The sequence below is a fragment of the Numenius arquata genome, chromosome 3, assembly GCF_964106895.1.
Source record: "Numenius arquata chromosome 3, bNumArq3.hap1.1, whole genome shotgun sequence".
Classification (NCBI taxonomy): domain Eukaryota; kingdom Metazoa; phylum Chordata; class Aves; order Charadriiformes; family Scolopacidae; genus Numenius; species Numenius arquata.
This window is the reverse complement of record NC_133578.1, coordinates 534,543-554,424: the sequence shown is the minus strand read 5'-3', so window position 1 is coordinate 554,424 and position 19,882 is coordinate 534,543. Positions and strand designations below refer to the sequence as shown.

Here is a 19,882-nt window from a genome sequence, read left to right as displayed (position 1 = left end):
CCCAGGCAGGCTCTTCCTCTCTTGTGCTCTGGGAACCAGCTTTTGTATTCCATTCTCAGTGGCAGAAGCTGCTCCGTGTTACCCCCATGACTGCTCCGCTGCCTCTCCACTCGCCTCCCTTCAGTTTCTCTGATTCCCTCAGTGGCTGATGTGAAACCCCACGCTGACCGTGTTACCAGCTCGTTCAGCAGATGAGAACAGCGTGGTTCGTAAAGACCACCTGCAAACGCACTGGAAGTGGCTCATACACCTGAGCAGCAGCCGTCCCTCCCACGGTGCATGTGCTGCTGTACGTGAAGCGGAACAGAAGTATGTTTCTCTTCTGGTTTCCACTCACCTCTTCTGCCCGCGGCCGCCGGCAGTAGCATAGAAGTCCTCTATCAGCATCGTGCTTTGTCTCTGCGCACAGGCGCTGACGCAGAAGTCCTGAGGGGCGAGCGATCCTGTAGGGTGATTCCCAAAGAGATCCCGTGAGGGTCAACTCGGCTGCTCTTCCAGCCGAATCAGAAACGGGCAGCTTTATAGCGCTGGTCTCGTAGGTTGCCCTGTGTGTTTTTAGGGCAGTGTGTGCCCAGCTTTGTGCCGGTTCAGCGTTTAGAAGGCAGGTGGTGGAGAAGGGACGGTGACGGCTAAAACAGGTCAGGGCTGAGAAGTCTTGCGGGTCTGTTCCCAGCCTTGGAGCCTGTCTGCAGTGTAACCTGCTCCTTGCGAAATGAAGGGAAGGAAGCTGCTGTTCGTGTTGGTCTCCTCCTCAGGGAATATTGAGTTTGTTCTGAAAATCTAAAATGAAATACTGAACTATATTAGACCTCACGAGCTTTATTTTCTTTTTTCTTTTTTCTTTAATTTCTGAGGGAAATTAAAGCATGGTATATGTGCAGAAACTACATCAGTACCACCTCCTTTGTTATCTTCAAAGTATTAAACACACTTCATAGCTATCTCTAATATTAGTTAATAGTGACTTCTGTAGTTAAACACATGAATTGCCTTTTTCACACGTACTGGAATCGTTAGTGTGCTGCCTCCGCGATAATGAGCCTTGGGAATCCTGATCGCTAATCCTGTCTGTCCTCTCCCCTATCCATAGCCCAGGGCAATTGGTTTAACTTTAGTGTTTTAATTTATTCTATTGCAAACCTAACACCAGAAGCATTATTCTCATTAACTTTTTATTACCATAATTACTCTCTTCCATGGTTTGTTCCTAAGAGCAAAGCACTCTGCTCTTACGTGTCATTCTTCTATGCTAAAAACTGCACATGTGGTAAACTTCTGATCCTGGCTGTTCTTGATTTGTTCTAGTATTTTTCACACATCTTGGATTTTGCTACTTTTAGTAACTACTACAAAATAGTATTTTAAAAATAATCTTTAAATGTCATGCTGCTTATCATGTCACCCTCACGTTCCGTATGTAATTCTGACTTCAGTCTGTGAAGGTGAAGCACAGAAATAGCAACTTACATTGATACTAATAATACCAAGTTCTCTGCTAATTTGGTTAAGTTTCGAAAGGTTTTAGAAAGAAGATAAGAGAGTTTATAATCCTGAAAACTTGAATTTTCGTAAACGTCACTGGCTCAAAATGTAAACTATTTCAAAATATTGTTATTGCAGGCAAAATGCCAGCCCCTGAGCAGACCCCGATGGTGGAGGAGGGGCTGCCGCAGACCACGCAGGAACCTTCCACAGGCCCAGGCATGGAACCAGAGGCCACTGCCACTACCATTTTGGCTTCTGTAAAGGAACAGGTACATGCCGCCTTTTCAGCAGTTCACTAGTTCAGCGTGTGTTGTGGAGTTAACATTGTCTTTTACTGCATTGTCTGGAAAAAAACATTGTTTCTAAAATGTGTTGCCCTGCGTTGGTATAGTGTATTTTGTAGGTCAAAATGTTAGAATCTGAATATAAGGGGTTCATTTAATTGCATCGAACAGAAGGTTCATTATGGTGTTCTGTATCCCTCGGAATGTATGCACTGTTGTTGTAAAACAGACTTGAAATGCAGGTTTATTGTTTAAAAAAGAAAAGCTAGCAAAGAATTGATGCAACACTGAGAACAGGTCCTTTTTGTACGTTTTGCAAAGCTGGGTACTGTGTTACAGAAATCTGCCCATAAAGGTTTCGGTATGATTCATTGTATTTTGTTAAAGAATGGGTTTTCAACTTCGACTTTGGTTTCAGTTGTCAGTACCAAGGTAGTAACATACTTAAAACCTGCCACACATTTGTCGACATGTGTCTTAGTGATAGTCTCTATAGGGAAAATAAAATTGTGTTTGAAATCAAGTTCAGCCTTAATTTGTAAAGATCATTCAAGGGGAAAAAAATGGCAGCTTTACAAGGAAACATTCTAACTGAAATTTTGGGGGGTTTTGATTTTTTTTTTTCTTAAAAAAGCCACAGAGAAGTAACAGTTTGGCTTTCATCGTCAGAAATGGAAATAATTTTCTATCTTGGATAACACATAAATTGTAACAGCTGACTTTTGAATAAATTTGCTTTTCTGTCTCTGTTTCAGCACTTTTAAGATAAATCAGTATACTTGATTCAAGGTATTAACTCTGAGTGCGAACACTTGATGGGTTAGTTCTCACGTGTTGCCCCATATTATTATTTTTTTTTAAAAAAAGGTGAGAATTAGATTATATGGTCTTGTCATAACAGATTTTGTACCCACCTTTTATTTAAGGACCTTCAGTCTTAAATAAAAAGTTTCTGCAGGATGATGAAATTTGGATCTTTATTTTCATGCCTGAATTAATAGTTTCAAAAGTATTTTAGGATGACAGTAGCAATCCTAATAATTTCTTAGTGATATTAAAACTAATATTAAATCTTCCAATGCAGAGGGTGTTAACACTGGAGGCTGTGGAGGTAGGAGTAACCGCAGTCATCTGAGTCACAGTGATCTCGGTCACGTCATTCTCTGAGACAGTCACTTCCCTTGTGCCATCCCAGCTTATCACAAATGTCAATTAGAACTCATTTGCTTAGTGTACGTTTGTGATGATTTTAAGTTGGTCCGTTTTATTTTGCAGTTCACAAAGACCGTGCTCGTAATGGTAGCTGAGTGGTGAGCAGCACCGCAATTAATGCCAGAACTGTCATTGCTAGTGAGCACCAGCCGAGGGTCTTACCCCTGGGATTGGGGTCCGGCATTGCTTTCCTGCACTCTGGATGCAACAGTGATTGCCTAACCTGAACGTGCAACCAGGGCAGCACTGTCTGCATCAGGGTGGGACATGATAAACTATACAGTGAAGAGGCGTTTGTTTTCCTACCCAAGAAATGTTTTTATCTTTTTCTTGTTCTTAGAGAAAAAAATGGAGTATTTCTTTATTTTTAAAAAGGAGGTTAAAACCTCTTCCCCTTACCATTCCCAAAAAGACTATTAAACATGGACTAATAAATAATTCGATTCTGATGAAAGGAAAAAATAGCGTTTAATAGTCAGTGGAACACAAACTTCAGACCTGTAGCCTAACTTTAGAATGTACAGACACGTTAGAATGAATACGAGGGGGAGGAAGATGTAAATTGTACTTCACTCCTGTACATGATAACGTGAAAGAATTAAGAGCTGAACTGTTGCTTTCTGGTATTTTTTCTGTTGATAATAATTATGGACACTGACATACTCGACACCCTTCCTGTATGGCAGAAAGCCCAGAACAGAATATTTTCCAGTGCAGTTATTTACTTTATTAAGCTTGAGCAGACAGTACTCGGCTGTTTGCTACGGCCCGACTTCCCTTTGTACGGGAATCCCTCTTTATTTGCGGTGATCTGTATTTGTGAAGCAGTTGCCACACCTTAACTCCACTACTCCAGAAACACTTACTACAGTGCAAACACAATTCAAAACAGACTTTATTGTTACTTGTCAAATTGTGCAAGATTTTAACTTAATAAAAACGTTTAGAATTGCTACAGTAGTTCTGAAATAAGTAGATACATTTAGTGAATGACTTTGATAAGCTTTCTACTGTAGTGGCATAGATACAACTCTATAAAAAGTTGCACAAATTAATCTATGAACTCTAGGAGCAACTTAGGATAAACTCTCCATTTGTTTCTTTTTCCTATGACCCAAATCAGTTGAAAGCAACATTTTTACCAAACCGGAGTGTGTCCCCTGAGCTCCCAGCAGTCTCTCACGGAGAGGCAACGCTCGGGCAGCTGCGGATGTCTCCCTCCATTGTGTTTTAGGGAAGAAACATTTCAGTTCACTTTTAGTGTTATAAAATAATGTGTGCTGAACAAGTGTAATCTTTGAAGAAATGTAGATTACTACAGCTTTGTAGTACTACAGGTTTTGTTTTAATGTGAAAACACACCCCCACCACCACAACCACGGCTGGCTGTGACGGGGACAGGGGGACGCTCCTTTTACCGGGTTAGGTCGGTCGGTCTGTGGATACACCAGGGCATGTACTTTTGGGTGAAAATCAAGGGAAGGACGGGCTCTTCCTGGTACAAGTTGCATCTCTACTAGAGGAATTCCTTTTTGAATGGAGGGAAATCCTAAACCTAACTGTAGTGAAGCTGAAACATATTTTGGCTTTTTTTTTTTTTTTTCCTTTTAGTGGATTTGTTGATGGCTTCTGGGGGGTTTTGTTTTGGTTTTGTGTGTTTGGGGAGGGGGTCATTTTCTGTGGGTTTGTTTTGGGTTTTGTTTTCAAAACGTGTCACTTTAAAATGTTACAAAGTTTCCATGCTACAACGGATATGAGTATCTCAGGAAATGCTGAAACAAGTTTTAAGTAAAACTAAAGCATTAAAATATATATGTCTGTATTTCTGAATCCTGGGGAGTATTTGTGTAAAACTTTAGTTGAGTTCTGTAGGGAGTCTCTTGCCGTATTAAAGGTAAATTATTTCCAACTAAAGTAAACAGTTGTTAAGAATTGTGGGGGCAGCATCATAGCAGTAACGGGGGGGGACACGTAGGGGCAGGTGCTTGCCAGCAGCTCCAGACAGATTGTGGAATCACTGCTGCTTCACACGCGCGAGCCGTGTGCTGCTGAATTTGGAATGAATCGCTGCTGAACTGGCAAGATTAAATGGGATCATTTGGAATTGTGAATTTCCTGCTTAGCGTGTTAGTTTTCCTTTTCAGAAAAACTCAGATTGGGCTGAGAGAAAAGGTCTCACAGGAAAAACTGCCCATCCATCCAGTTCTCAAAAGTATCTGAATATGCTGGGTTTGATTTCTTTGCTAAGAGAGAAGCACTTGCAGCAGAGGCAGGGTTTTTTTTTTGTTTCTTTGGTCTAGTTGGTTTTGACACCCAAAGATGGACAACTTTTCACCTTTTCTTTTGTAAATAGGTGACAATAGAGTAAGAATGATTGGATATGCTTTCGGATGAATAATCACAAATATCTTGGGTTTTTCTGTTTTCCTAGAAGTGTTCACTTCCGTTCAACACTTCAGCAAAAGCTTTTCCTTTGTATAACTGTATTGAACCATATCATATACTTAGTGTGCACTTTACTTTTTGCCTTTCTTTATAGTTTAAGTACAAAATTCTCTATGTAGTTCTTGAGATGCTTTTATAGGGTTTGGGTAAGGGAGACAAAAACCTATGTTTTTCAGATGGCAATGGAGGAAAGAATGCATTCTCCATACAGCAAAGAGTTTATTATTGCATGTTTAAAAGCATCTTTACTAGAATGACAGTATTTTCATATTAAGTTCAGGGGATTTCTTTACCAGTTCAGGTACGTAGTACTTTATATCAAGCACTCTATAATCGGACTGTGTAGGCATGTCACTTCAACAAGATACAGGAGAAAAAGACTTCTAAATGCACTTTCAGTAATTAGGCACAATCATTGAACATTCTCACTTTGAAATTCTGATTTGCATGCATCTAGTGATCAATTAAGTGGATAAATGTGTATCAGTTCTGAAATGGAGGCTATACTTTTTATTTAATGAACTTCCAAGCTTTGTATGACTGAAGCAAAAATCTTTGTCAATGTTTTCTAAATGACTGGAAGAACTGGTTTTTTTTCCAACTCTCTTAATATTGTGTTCAATTGCATAGGTCATGCTTCCCTGTGTAATCCCAGAACTTTGAAGTTTGTTGTGTCTGCTGTTTACAAGCATTTCCAGTTTTGGTGAATCAGGTCGGAGAAGTCCACTTCCCAAGGCTCTTATTCTAGGACAAAATATGTACCGCTCATGTCTCAAATGAAGTGACTAACTCATTTCCTTAATCAGAATTTTGGGTCCTTCTTTATTCATATGAAGGTCTAGAAACTAATATTTCTTTCTAGCATCTACTGGTGGGCTTCTGAGGAGAAACTCCCCTAGAAAAAGAGCCTCCCTAGAACCGTGGGTACCCCTGAAATATACTGGAGTATTTATTTTTGTAACAGAAAATTGGTTTAGATTACCAGCCTGTCTGCTCAGCAGCACCTGACCTCCGGTCCCCACCTGGCAGACAGGATGCTTAGATTCAGCACCAGGTTAAGAGAACCCAGCGTTGTAACAAACAGTTTCCGAAGAGGATGCTGCTCAGATGTAGTCAGTGAATACCTCAAGAGACATTCTTCCTCCCTACCGTTGACTAAAGTAAGCTTTCTATGAATTGCTTAAATTTTGATCCCTCATCAGCTAGAGCAGCACTAAACTCTTTTACCAGACTGGTGAACAATGCAGGCATGAGAGTATTAAGGGCTTTAATGGTCTGCTGCTGTTGAATACAGAGTATGTGTGATCAGCCAATAATTGTAGCTGTGTCATTTCACATCCTGTAATCTGTGATTCTCTTTACCCTGGCCAATTTTTCATCTTTTGTCTTCTATTTGGAAGATACTGAGATACTGAAAGCATGCAAATGCAGTTGTGTGCGTGAGTAAACTTTATTTTTAGAGAAAATTTTAAGTTTGATATAATATGGTTAGTTAAAAGCACAGGGTATTTTCTCAATAGATCCTGGTAGAGAAGGTAAATATTAGGTCACTACAGTATGATATACATGTTGGGGAAAAATACAGTATTCAGTGTGCTTTTAAGTAATCAGTTGTTTGGTCTAGCTTAGAATTACAGCAAGTGGAAACATGTAGAACTCTGTAGATCAGTGCAGGAGGTTTATGTGAAGAAGGCATAAATGAACTTAACATCGTTTGTCCTCTTCTGCGTTGCACGTTTGTATCATAGAAATGTCCAAAGTGTGATTGCCTTTTTTGCACGGTTTGAACTTTGTAGGCAGTGGGAGTGGTGTGGCTCTGCTTGCTTTGTTGCAGTTGATTGAGAAATGGTAAATGTAAGGTAAAAGAATTTATCTCAAATGATAGCTACTCAAACTACTGGCAAAGGCTCGACTGAATTGCTGGACAGGCAACATTTTTATAATTAGGAAAACATTTCATAGTTTAGCTTACAACTACCTTCTTAATATTTCACAAAGACGGTGACATTCAGCTGTTGAAGCAACTTAGCATATCCCAGCATTACTACAGCTTGAAATAACATCCCGTCCTAGCCCTGTCTTCTCCAACAGCAGCCGCTGAGAACCGGTAGAAGCCAAGCAGCTGCAAGAGATGCATCTCTCTGTCAATGGCTTCATCTCTCTCAGGTGTCCCAACTTGCCCGATCCTGGTCTGACTAGCCAGGCATGTATCATTCAAAGAGTTTTGGAGTTGTCTTCACTGCTTGTGCTGTTGCTGCTGATTCGTGCATAGTTGTCACTAGAAGACCTTCAGGTAGCCAGATGGACCACTGTTTGTTTAAAGTTATCTGGGTTTTGCCAGAGGTTTTCCAATCACAACAGGGCAGGAAGAAAGACATTTTAATTTCTCAACATTGTGAATGTAGACTCCTCATTCTCTGCTGTGTTACTGAGGGATAAAAGTTCCTCAATAACCAAAATGAAAATGCTGGATCTCTGCAACATGGTATCATAATGGGATGCAGATAGAAAGCACAGAATTGCCTCTAAACCCTCTTTTATTATCCAAAGCCTGCAAAGGGAGGATGACAGGTCTTCATGGTCAGTCATATAAGGTACATTCCCATTACTTACCTTTTTCCCAATATTTCCTCTTAATAGCTCAGCATCGTGTTGTTGGCAACTATTTTCACTTGCCAGGGAGCCACAAGCCTGTCAGAGCTACTCAGCTTTCAGGTGAAAAAAGTATGTAGTGTTCAGGATTGGGATAACTCGTCTCATCTGTATCTTGTGGCAGTGGAGACCTTGAAGTGGCTTCTTTAGTGAGACCTCAGCGTCGTTGCTGATGAATTGCCACTTGCCTTGCGGAGTTTGCCGAGCAAGAGCTGTTCTTGGTCAGCTGGGGGGTACACTTCAACATCAACAGGGTTTGTCCCTCCTCCAGAGACTTCAGCCTCCAAAAGGAAATTAGACAGCTCTAAAATTCCATAGCTTTTGGTTTTCACTCGTGGAAGCTTGTCTGCCTGCAGTCTCCATGATTGCCTTTCCAAAGCAAATTCTTTTCTTCTCTTTCTTGAACCGTGCGTATACTTCCTCTTCCTTAAATGTAATTGTATTTAAAGCTAGCATTTTTTGTAGCTTTGTGTTAAGAAATACGGTTTGTGGTTTTGCAGTGGGATTTAGGTTATGAATACAAAAACTGTAGTTTTATAAGGTGATTAAGTGGTTACTGCTAAACAGGTGGATAGAATTACACAGGTTTTTTTCCCTTTTTTTTTTTTTTTTAAAAAAAGTAGCTCTGGCCAAGGCACTGTAGTGTGTGTGATTGACAAGATTTGATTGGTTTGATGCAGTATGGCAGCATATTCTGTAGTCTACACTAGAATTTTAGTATGTTCTTGCCCCATAGATGTTCTTTTGCAAATGCAAACAAGCTTATTAATTGTTTTATTTGGCTCCTGTCGTGTCATTTTGTCACAAGCCAGCACTATAAAAGTCAGTGAATTGTAATTTTTGCCTAGGGCAGCAGCTTCTCTGTGCTGCTGGCAGCCAGCAGCATACGGTTTCTTGTTTGAGGAGCTCTCCCGCTGCTCGCAGAGGAGCCGGCTGGAGAAACCCATTCACACGGGTTCCTGCAACAGACCGTGTGCTGTCTGACAGATAAACGTGCCAGGGGACAGGTCTCCATCCAGAGTGGGACAAAATGTCATTGCAAGGAAGCAGAGACTATGAAGGTGATCAATGCACTTATTCAGAAGTGGCTGGAACTTAGTTTTCTATAATAATATGATGACTTAGGCTAAAAGAAAAAGACTTAAAACATGAGGTATTCCAGCTATAAAGAAGATGGTAGCTCTAAAACCATCCATCTCTTATGTATTTGTGCAGGTATTTAAGACATATCAACCACAGCTGCAATTAACTGATATTAATTTAGTTTTAAAAAATTAACATTTTTGCCTCGATTTTCAGTGGTAATCTCTCTTCCCACATCTCTCAAATCCCTGAACCTTGAGGCAGGTACAAAGTCCCTCCTGTTATAAGTGAAGATCAGGTGTGAAACCACGTGAGGAATCCGACCACACATGTCCATAGGACCTGATGAGCTGCATCCCAGAGTCCTGAGGGACTGCCTGATGTGGTCACCAAGCCTCGCTCTGCATTGTATTTGGAAAGTCACGGCAGTCAGGTGAAGACCCCACTGACGGGCAGCAGGGAAAAATCACAGCTGTTTCTAAGAAGGGTAAAAAGAGGAGGACCCTGGGAACTACTGACCAGTCAGCCTCACCTCAATGCCCAGTAAGGTCATGGAGCAGATTCTCATGGAAGACATTATGGAAGTGATTAGAGACAGCCAACATGGCTTCACCAAGGGTAAAATGTGCCTGACTAATCTGGTGGCCTTCTACAGTGCAGAGAGTGATCAGTAGACAAGGGAAGAGCTACTGATGGCATCGACCTGGACTTCTGTAAGGCCTTTGATACGATCTCCCACAACATTCTTGCCACTGAATTTGAGATACAGGTTTGTTGGAGGGACTGTGAAATGGATAAGGAGTTGGCCAGATGGCCACACTTGGCGTCTAAGTGAAAACCAGTGATGAGTAGTGTCCTTCAAGTGTCTGTACTGGGACCAATACTATTTATTATCTTCATCAGCGAGGCAGACAGTGGGATTGAGTGACACCCAGCAAGTTTGCAGGTGACACCAAGCTGAGCATTGCAGCTGATTCACTGATACCTTTTTTGAGAGAACAGGAGCTGATTTTTTTTTTTTTTTTAGAGTGCAGGAGAAGATAGTAAAGGGAGGAGAGAGCTCAGCTGAGCATGTATTCTTAGCATCTATTAGGACTATGTTTCATAGGATAATTTTATGTTCATTAATGCCCCTGCCTGTAATGAAAATACAGATTAATAGGGGCTGGTTGAATGGAAGCAAATAATGGTTAGTGTGTGTTTTATTCTATTCATCTCATTAAAAGATCAGTAAATAGCAACAGGCAACTTGAGTCTTGTGCTCAAATTCATAGTTTGTATCAATGACATTGCTATTTAAATATTAATTTAAAAGTAAGGAGCAAGAAACAGCATTAAACATAGGGTAAACGTTTTATATTCTTTCTGCAAACAAGCAGTGCAGTATTGTTTATTTTAAAGATTTATGTTTGTTGCATGCTATATAATACATCGTGTGTTACTCGGGAAAAAGCTTGTCTTTCTGATGTTTCCTTCAAAACTCAGAGCTTCAGCATCTGAATGGTTTTTGGAAATGCTGGCATTCTCCACTAGCACATTAATGACTGGTGAATCAGCTTCTAGGTGGATGTATTCTCTATATTCAGACTTAAAGTTGGAAAACAAGTTCGCCTTCATAAATTTCTTTGACTTTTTTTTGCTTAGTATGCTATTTAATATTTTTCTTTCCAAAACACAAACTGTCCAGGTGAGGTGGCTGTGGGTGCCTGGGTACCTCTGTGGTGTGACATGAAGTGGAGGCGTGCCAGGACCCGGCATGATGGTGACAACTGGGTCTGCTGCCAGGTGCAGTTAAGTGGTGTACACACCGTCGGGTATTATCCATTCTTCCTAGTCCCTCTACAGCCCATGAGATTTCTCTGGTCGGCAGGTTATTGTATTCATGAGGTTTTTCATATCTGGCCTCAGGATTCAGAGGATTTAGCTTTAGAATTCTGTCTAGAAGCAGGTTGTAATAAATTCCAAGTTTAGGACATATGACCTAAAAAGCTCTGTCAAGTCTGAGCATTGACTGTGCCGAGCTGAAGCTTGACAGTAAACGCCAGCCTGTGGAAGGGGTGGCCGGGGGGAAGCTGAGGAGCACATCTCTCTCTGCTGCTCTCATGGGTTGCATAGTTATTTTTAACAGAATTGCAGAGGTTTCTGTTCTGCTGAGCTGTTGTTCGTAGAGCAGTAGCAGAAAAGCGCAGGCTCGGTCTGTGGGTGCCTGTGTCCTGTGGCAGCAGTGGGCGAGTGCCACAGCCTGGAGGCAAGAGCTCTCACTGGCCGATATTTGGAGTATTAGGGTGTGTTTATTGATTGATTAGTGACCTCTGAGAAGTGTTTGAAGTGTCCACAATTCCTTATATCATCTGGGAGGGGCAGTAGCTTGTGTGGCTTACCTTTACCAGGCCAGTGTGTCGTATGGAGCTCAAATCAGACTTTCAGAAGTAAGTTTTTTTTTTGTCATGCAATATCCAGAGTAGTTCTGGCAGCCGCTGTTTGACTTACCCCTCAGCTGGCTTCCCAGTGAAGTCAGTGCTAATTAGCCCTCTGTTTGGGGAGCTTCTTGCAGGTAATCTCATTGTGGGGTTGGTAGAAAAAACTTCATCTTTCAGGATGAAGCTCTTTCAAGGACCACTCATGAAAACAAAGTATTGAAGCCTCATTCCGTGCCATGTAAGCTGTGAAGGAATACTTTGCATTAACTGTAACCCATGAGCGAAGGTGACTTTGCACGCGAGGTGTGCAACTACTGTGTGATACAACTACATGATTTACATTCAGGAAAGAGACCCCTTATTAGTAATTTGCACTTTAAAACTAAAGGAATGCTTCTGTGCTGTATTTGACTTGTATATAAGACTTGCTTCATCAGATCATTAAATATTGCTGTTCATCTATTTTTAAATAGCATTGAACAGTTTACTTAAACTTCAGGGGATGTAGAGTATCGGTTTGAAAAATAATACAATCGCTCTGATAGAATCCTTTTCTATCATGAACAGAAGTGAACTGTGTATGAGAACATGACTAATGTCCCTGGATGACATAGTATTGATTTCAGAGTATCACGTTAATGGGAAATGTTTCCATATGTTAATAACATACAGACGTTCTGTGCAGCGCTTGTGTTGCCATGCCTTGCTCTGAGCGTTATGTCCCTAGAGCCTTTTACAAAGCCTGAGGTTTGGTACCTTCGACCAGGAAATAGAACACAAGCTGAAATCGGGAAAGGTGGAATAGCACACCTCTACCCTTAGCCAGTTTGAAATAAGAACATTTTTAAGTTTTGAAGACCAAAGTCAGAACCTAGCATAGCTTAGGGTTTGAAGTTTTGCGGTCGGAAGGGGTAGGATACAGCATTTTCCAGTGCACCGCTGTTGTAGATGAGGTTGAAGACTGACTTCATAGGCGCTGATTTTGTTAGATTGGCAAGATAAGGAGGTACAAAAATTTTAATTGCAGGAGAAATAAAATCCACAAATGCTTAAACATGTTTTTCCTTTTGTAATAGGTGATAAATCAATATTTGCATGAATCACTGATTTAGGGAACCATTAAATTCACTCTTTAATCTTCTAATAGTTTATTCCACCGAGGAAAAGTCAAAACAAGAGACATGATTGTGATGAAACAGTGATTGTTTCAGAATTAATCCACACCCATTTTTTAACATCAAGAATGCTTTTCTTTTTATTTTGAAATTTCAGGAGCTCCAATTTCAAAGACTTACCAGAGAACTGGAAGTGGAAAGGCAAATTGTGGCTAATCAGCTAGAAAGATGTAGGCTTGGAGCAGAGTCACCAAGTATCGCCAGCACAAGGTACAGGTCCTCATGACTTTACTTTCCTATGTCCCATAAATTAACGGGCTTTTTAGTGGTGCTTAAGTTCTATACATATATTTTCACTGATAGTTATTCACCTCCTGTTAATATAAGTATTAAAAAAAGTTGCAAATTTGCTGTAAAGAGTTATAGGACAGTTTAAAGAGGCCTCTCTAATCATGGCTTACGTTTTCAATATAGTGTATGTAAAGCTGTAAATGTGTTGAAATTTGTTTTTAAGATTCAGCCGAACTACAGTAGAGTTATACATATTTGTATCAAAGTAACAGTGCTAGTTAAATGCAGTAATCCAATTACATTTTTTTCCTGAATTAACTACCTAGTTTCATCCAGCATTTCTGAAATACTTTCTGTTGTTACCTTTGTTCTCAGGGAACGTCTTGCTATAAATGTATTGTTAGCATATTTAAATAGTGTGAAAAATACCTAGTATATTTTGCATACAATGACAATAACTATAGCAAAGCGTTTTGTTAATATTTCAGCTTTAACTAGTATTCTGTTTATTTTTTTTTAATTATTATTCCTTAGCAAACTTTTTAACTGTAAATGTATTTGGGCACTCATTCCTCTCAAGCATATTAAATGATTGGTAGCTCTTGATTCTGGAAGCCTCAATGACAATGTGTTCTCTTATGAAACATTTGTGCCTGCGTTTTGGGTTACAGCATAATTTGTTGCCTTAAATACTGCCTGCTTCTATATTCTTTCAACAATAAACTTGGGTGTCATTCTGAAATGTTTCCTCCTGTGACCATAATAAGTATTTCTGCAAGTTAAGTGAAAAATTTTTCCTACAAAAACTTAAACAGGAGGTGATTATTTAAATATAAATTTAAAAAGCCCAGTGTACCAGCTAGCACGGCTGGTTTGTGTACATCACACTACTTGAGCTGAGTTGTCATCTGACAGTATTGTCACTAGCCATGAGGACTTTCGTTCAAGGAACTTTGAAATAGTCAAAAATATTGCTTGGACAAGATGACTATTTTATACCCTTGGTGCTTGCCTGTCTTCCCTCTAGATCCACGTATTTCTTCAGCTGTTGCTCAGATTCTGTTTTGAAAACTAAAAAAGTTAAATTCCTATGGAAGAATAAGTAAAAAGCCTGTTATTTTATGCCTTCAGCCACCTTTCGTTCAGTCTTGCATGTTCATTTCCAGTGAATTTGCCTGAGTAATACAAAGGAGAAGGTATTCCTACATCCCAGGTGCAGGGAATCTCCCGTACAGAGAACACCAGAGTCGGCTTATCCTGCAATTAACGTTGTGTAGTTTTTTAAATCACGTACAATTACCAGTACCTATACAGTAAGTTTAGAGCCTATACTTCTATCAAATACTATCATTTACCAAGATGGAAATCATAATTTATAGCATCATAGAGTAATTTCTTCTTTCAGTTGCTTTCTTATGGCTAAGTGATGTTTATTTGTATAAAAAAAAGATGATGAAAGTTTAGGGAGAGAAAATACTAGTGCATAAGTTGGTTTGTAGTTTATTTGGTACGAGTTGGGTTGTGAATCTAGATAAACTCTTCAAGCTCTTGTTTACTGGGCTATACATTTTCCACAGTTATTAATAAAATATTTTACACATTTAAAATAAAAGCCCAATTAGATTCTCAGTCCTTACGGACACTTCTGCACTCTGACCACTGTTGTGTGTTTCTGAATATCCTTACCCCAGCTGAGCCTGTCCTGTGTAGGTGAGCGTGCTGTGCTGCATTGCACGGGATAAAAACTTGGCTTGGACAGCATGTTCTGAGGCGTGGGTGTCCTTGGTTAAGTTTTTTACTTCTTCTCTCATGTGGATATTCCTTTTAAGAGATATGTGAGAAGCTGGGGAAAAATAAACTCTGTATTTGAACTAGGTGCTTTCCTTTCTTCACAAGCAGTTGCTTCCAGTGTAGTCACAGGAGTTGTTGAAAGAATCGAGGTAGGACAAGCTCTTAGAGCAGTACCACAGCAGACATGGACACAGCAGCAAAATTTATAACCATAACAAGATACATGTGTTTCCCCAAACTCGGTGATGTAAATGTTTTGGTGAGGCTGACAGGAAATAAACAAACACGAAGAGAGGGGTGGAGAGGAGGCTTGGAAAGGGAATGCTGTGTCGGAGAGTGGTCACGGATTGCTGAGAGCCTGCTCCAGAAACAGGGGAGTTAGGTGTTTAGAAAGAGGTGATGTTTCTCCTCGCCACCTAGAAGAATTGTCTAATAGAGTCTTATATTAAAAAAGTCAAAACCAAAGCAATGACAAAAACCAAAAAAGCAAGCAAAGCTAAAGCATAAGATATATATGCTTTTGTGTTTACCCTTTGTTCAGTTTTCTGTCCCTGAGGAAATGGGCAGTGCTTTGTTTCAAGACAGTGCTGTACTCTCCATTAAGGAGGTTACGACATTGGGCAGCGTTTCATTTCCCACGTCCTGCTGAAGGTTTGCCCACCTTTGCCACCTTGGGTACCAATGCCCCCATTTACCCCCTGCTGGGCTGGGTTCCCGCGAGCCGGCGCCGGCCGGGAGGTGGGGACGCTTTCAGAGCAGCCCCTGCCGTGAAGCCATGGGCGCTTTGTGGCAGCGTGCGCCTGTCGCAGCGGCTGCAGCCCGGGCTCAGGCTCTCCCTGTGTCCCTCGGGTCACCCCCTGAGCCAGCACAGCCCCAGGGAGGGAGGGGGAAATGTCACATCAGTACCTGAAACCAGCTTAAGCTTCTCCACAGCTTCTCAGCCAGTCTTCACGGCGCCGAGCCCAACACCATCCCAGCGTGGGGGCAGGGATGTACCCCTGGGTAAATCCCTCTGGGGTGGGCACTGCTGGTCACACCATCACCTGCGTGAAGGGCCCGAGAAGGACTCTCATGTCTGAAGTGCGGTCCTTTCTGCTACTGCTGGTCCTCAGGAAATGCTCTGGTGCTTTGTGCACATGGAAACAGGAGGTACTTGTGGTTCAGGTTGGTCGGTCTGTTGCCCACCTGTATTACAACTCTAGTGTAAGTGCCAGGAACGCAGAGGAGCAGCTGGCTGTTTGGCTCCCAGGAGGAGTGTGAGCCATGAGAACGAGAGCAGACCTGTAGATCCCAAGCAGTTGTAGTGTAATGGGCGGAGAAGGAAGAACTAGATCAACTGCAGCCCTGGATTCCAATGGGGCATTACGTTTGTGTGCCTGTAGGTTACTTGCCTGTTAAAATTATTTCTTCTCAGAATTATTTTTTATAAATGGGTATTGTGCTCAGCACTTCTAAGATCTTTCATGGCATCCCGTGCACTTTCAAAACTCTTAAGAGCCTGAAATGATACGTGATAAGTGTTACGTGTAAGTAATAAATATTTTTACCTGTGTTATACACTACAAGATGGGAGACGATAGACTGGGAAAAACAATGTGAGGTTTGAGTCATGTCTTCTCCCTTCTGTTCCGTGCTGTAACACGCAGGAGTTTCTGTGCAGAAGCCACAGGCTGTCCAGCCTCCCCTGCAAAGGGAGCCAGCGCTGCAGCCAGCTCTCCATCCCTGTGGGTCCCCTTCTGCCGCCTGTCAGGGGTCAGCCCTGGTGCGGGCAGGTACCGCGTGTGCCCAGGGCTGGGGTCAGACCCCAGAAGACGCATTGCCCAGCCCCTCGGGTGGGAGCTGCCCCTGACTCACAGTCAGCTGAGCCTTCTCCGGAGTTACCTGTGGTGTGTAGCTCCTGAAAACTGGGTGGTGGTGGTGGGAACCAAAAGGCTCCTACTTTTTAATTGAATTGAAAACTACTGCACTCATAATAGCAGCTCATCACAAGCACCTTAACAAAAGAAAAGTACATAAATGGCACACTAGACTTCGTCAGAGCTCCAGTATTTTTGTTTTGTGTTTACCCAGACTGTAAGCCTTTCTGAAATTCCATCAAAGCTTTTGAATGCCAGTAGAAGTGAGGAGTTTTGGGGTTTGTATGCAATTTGCTGATGTTCAAGTATGGAAAAGGCAGGGATACGCTGGCACCGGGCGGTGTGCCGTCCTGCTGTTGCGGTGCCAGGGGTGCGTGGCGTCAAGGTGTGGGAGCACGGTGGCAGCGGTGCCCAGCTCTCCGTGCCCAGCTGGTCTGCCTGGCTGCCCGTTCCGGGGCGTGGGGTTCAGCCTGGAATAGCCTCCTTCAGTACAAGTGGCCACGTTTGGGTGCAGTATTCCAGATACAGCTTTTGAAATTCACCCCCGGGCACTGGTGCCTGCTGTGTCCGTGGGAAACATCCAGCGAGCGGTAGGAGCCGTGGCTGTGGGTGGCAGGGCTGTGTCATTTTGTGGGGGGGACATAAGAGGGCTGCGGACTTTGAGCAGCGTCTGGCAGGGCGGGCGCGGGAGTTAGGCATGTTAGTGACATCAAGAAGATAGCTATTAGAAAAGCTGAAGACTGAAAATTACCTCATTTAGTTGAAATACTTGTGAAAACTTCTGCTAACCTTTATCAACAAGAAAAGCAAAAATAGGAAATCTCTTTATACTGATTTTGATGGTTGCCAGTTGCTTGTAATGAGTATTACAAGTTTATGGAGTTTAATATATGCCGTTTCATTAGAAAAATCCCGCTCTACCAAGAATTTACAGTTACGCAAAGCTTTAAGCCTTCAGACTGCATGCAATTGTAAGCACGTTCTTAATGCAGATATTTGAAATGGCAGGTAAAGGACGAGTAGAACAGTACAGTCAGTCCAAAGGGGCTCTCGGGTGCTGGCTGGCAGCTCCGCCTGAGCAGCGAGCACCAACCCCTGGGAATAAACCCTTTCCTACGCAACAGATGTATCCCAGTGCTGGAGGCTTAGCCAAGAGTAAACTAACACGCTAAAGAAATATGTGAGAAGTACATAAACTTTCAACAGAATTATATATTTAGTTTTTAACAGCTTTTCACCATTTTAGAAATATTTACTAAATATTAATTTTTTCCGCTGTTGCCTTTTTTTGATGACAACAGCGGTACATTCAAGCAATTAAGATAGGCAATGGAAATCACTACTTTTCTCTCAAGCAGTAGTGTTTAAATCAGAAATGCATTTCGTCTCATGGAATACTTGCCAAGATAATAGGCTTAAACTCTTTCATGTCATATAATGCTTGCAGAAGTTGTATGTAGAACTGGGAATTTAAGTTAACTGTCCAGTCTAGAAACTGAAGAACATGGTTGTGTTTACATAATTTTTAAAAAATAGTGTATTGCTTAAGATATCTTAACAACAATTAGAACTCTGCAATTTTCTTAAAGCTAGTATTGTCCCTTTAGCCCTGCTGTGCCCTGCAGAGGTGTGGGATAGGAATGGTCTAGCTCCTGCGCCACCTCCGCTTAGTCCGTTCTGTGGAGAAAGCTGTGGTAGGTTAAGGACTAACCATCCGTGACCCGGGCCGGGCAGTTCTGCCCAGTGGCCGCATCCCCCAGACCTTCGCTGCCTTGGGAATCCAGCCGGGACACTGCGTGTGTGAGAGCTCTCGCTCCGAGGATGGAAAATGGCACTAGTGATACTTAGTATGGTTTCTCTCTAAGTGACTTCATACGAAATCTTTTCCATTTATCAGATTTATACTTTTCCCCAGATTGGCAGTGAGTTCAATTTTATGTCTAAGACATCAGCTTTGAACTAAAGCTGCAAGATGGCAAAGAGAGGTGTGAAATTAAGAAAGGGGAAAAAAACCCAAAATGAAACAAACAACAATCAAAAAAACCCCAACCCCAAAACAAACAAACAAAAAAATGCAGATACTTGGGAAATAGAAGTGAGAAAAAAGATGCAAAGCGTCAAAAAGCTCAAAGTAAATAGATTGATTTCAGCAGATTTTGTATGTATGCTCCATCTTCAGTTACCAAATATTTGTGTTACTGGCTAAAAAATTAGTGTTTCTGTGTACGTATTTTATATGCACTTAGTGTAGAGTTATGTTTCTATTTCACTTATTCTTTGTGCTCTTGCGAAACAGATTGGGAAGGGAAAATTCTTTCCGTGTACATGACCATATGTCTGAAATTTTATCTGTGCTTTCCTTCCATAGCGTTTAAAAATAGCTGCTATACTGTAATAATATTTATCTCTAACTTCTTTAATTGAAAACTATATACATTATACCAAACTGTTCTGGAAGAAAAAAAATACGTTTTCTGCATGTCTGCCCTACTAACCTAATTCTTTTTGAAGGACCTTGGTGGGCTGACGTTAAGTGTTTTTGGAGGTGCGGTGCAGCACACGCGGGCTCTCTCTAGGTGTGTCACATGCGGGTGCTGGGAAGAGGCAGCGTAATCACCGTTAACGGCAGCGGCTTCTCTCTGGTTGTGAAACGGGGGGATAAAATGCATTGGACTAACTTAGCAAAGCTGAAAGATTTAGTAACGTCAAAACATTTCATCTGTAGGTTGACAAAATCAGATGATGAATTCAGTAGGTGGTAGATGCTCAACTTCTGCCACCATAATAAGGACCAAGTTACTTTCTTAACCGGTTTGATTGTTCACGGAGTAGCTTTCCACATACGCCCCATAGTCAGAGCAGCCCCTGTGGCTCGTAAGTCCCTACAGGTAAAGGAATTCAGCTGGCCAGGGGGCTGGGTGGGGGTACCTTTGGGGTTTGTGTACCCTTGTGTGTCAGAGTACAGTGTTTCTGTGTGCCCGGCACTCCTTTCCTTTGCTCGCACCGCAGCGAGTGCCTCTCTGTGCTGGTGTGTGTGTTGTTACCCTGCCATGGGACGGGCCCGTCCTACCTCGTCCCTTACCTGTCCGGCTGCCATAGCTCACGCTGCGGGACGCTCTGCCGTGCAGTACGGTACAGGGAATTCCCGGGATTAATGCAACATTAAAATCAGTAACCAACGGTTTAGTCACCAGGTGTAAAGTGCTGCAGAGCGGTATTTACACAGGCTATTGGAACGTCATCTGCTG

At 41.8% G+C, this 19,882-nt stretch overlaps 1 protein-coding gene across 6 annotated transcripts in view; it reads left to right on the top strand.

Annotated features, from left to right (window-relative positions):
* The first annotated feature begins 1,625 nt into the window (after positions 1 to 1,625).
* Positions 1,626 to 19,882, top strand: part of PKP4 (plakophilin 4) — a 48,861-nt gene continuing 30,604 nt past the window's right edge. For 4 of the 6 annotated variants that reach the window (XM_074145368.1, XM_074145367.1, XM_074145371.1 and 1 more), the window contains exons 1-2: positions 1,626 to 1,754; positions 12,854 to 12,966. In XM_074145368.1, coding sequence (XP_074001469.1) covers positions 1,626 to 1,754; positions 12,854 to 12,966 — 242 coding nt within the window. Of the gene's footprint in view, positions 1,755 to 12,853; positions 12,967 to 19,882 lie in introns of those variants that run through there. The other 2 variants (XM_074145370.1, XM_074145372.1) reach the window with 2 other exon arrangements.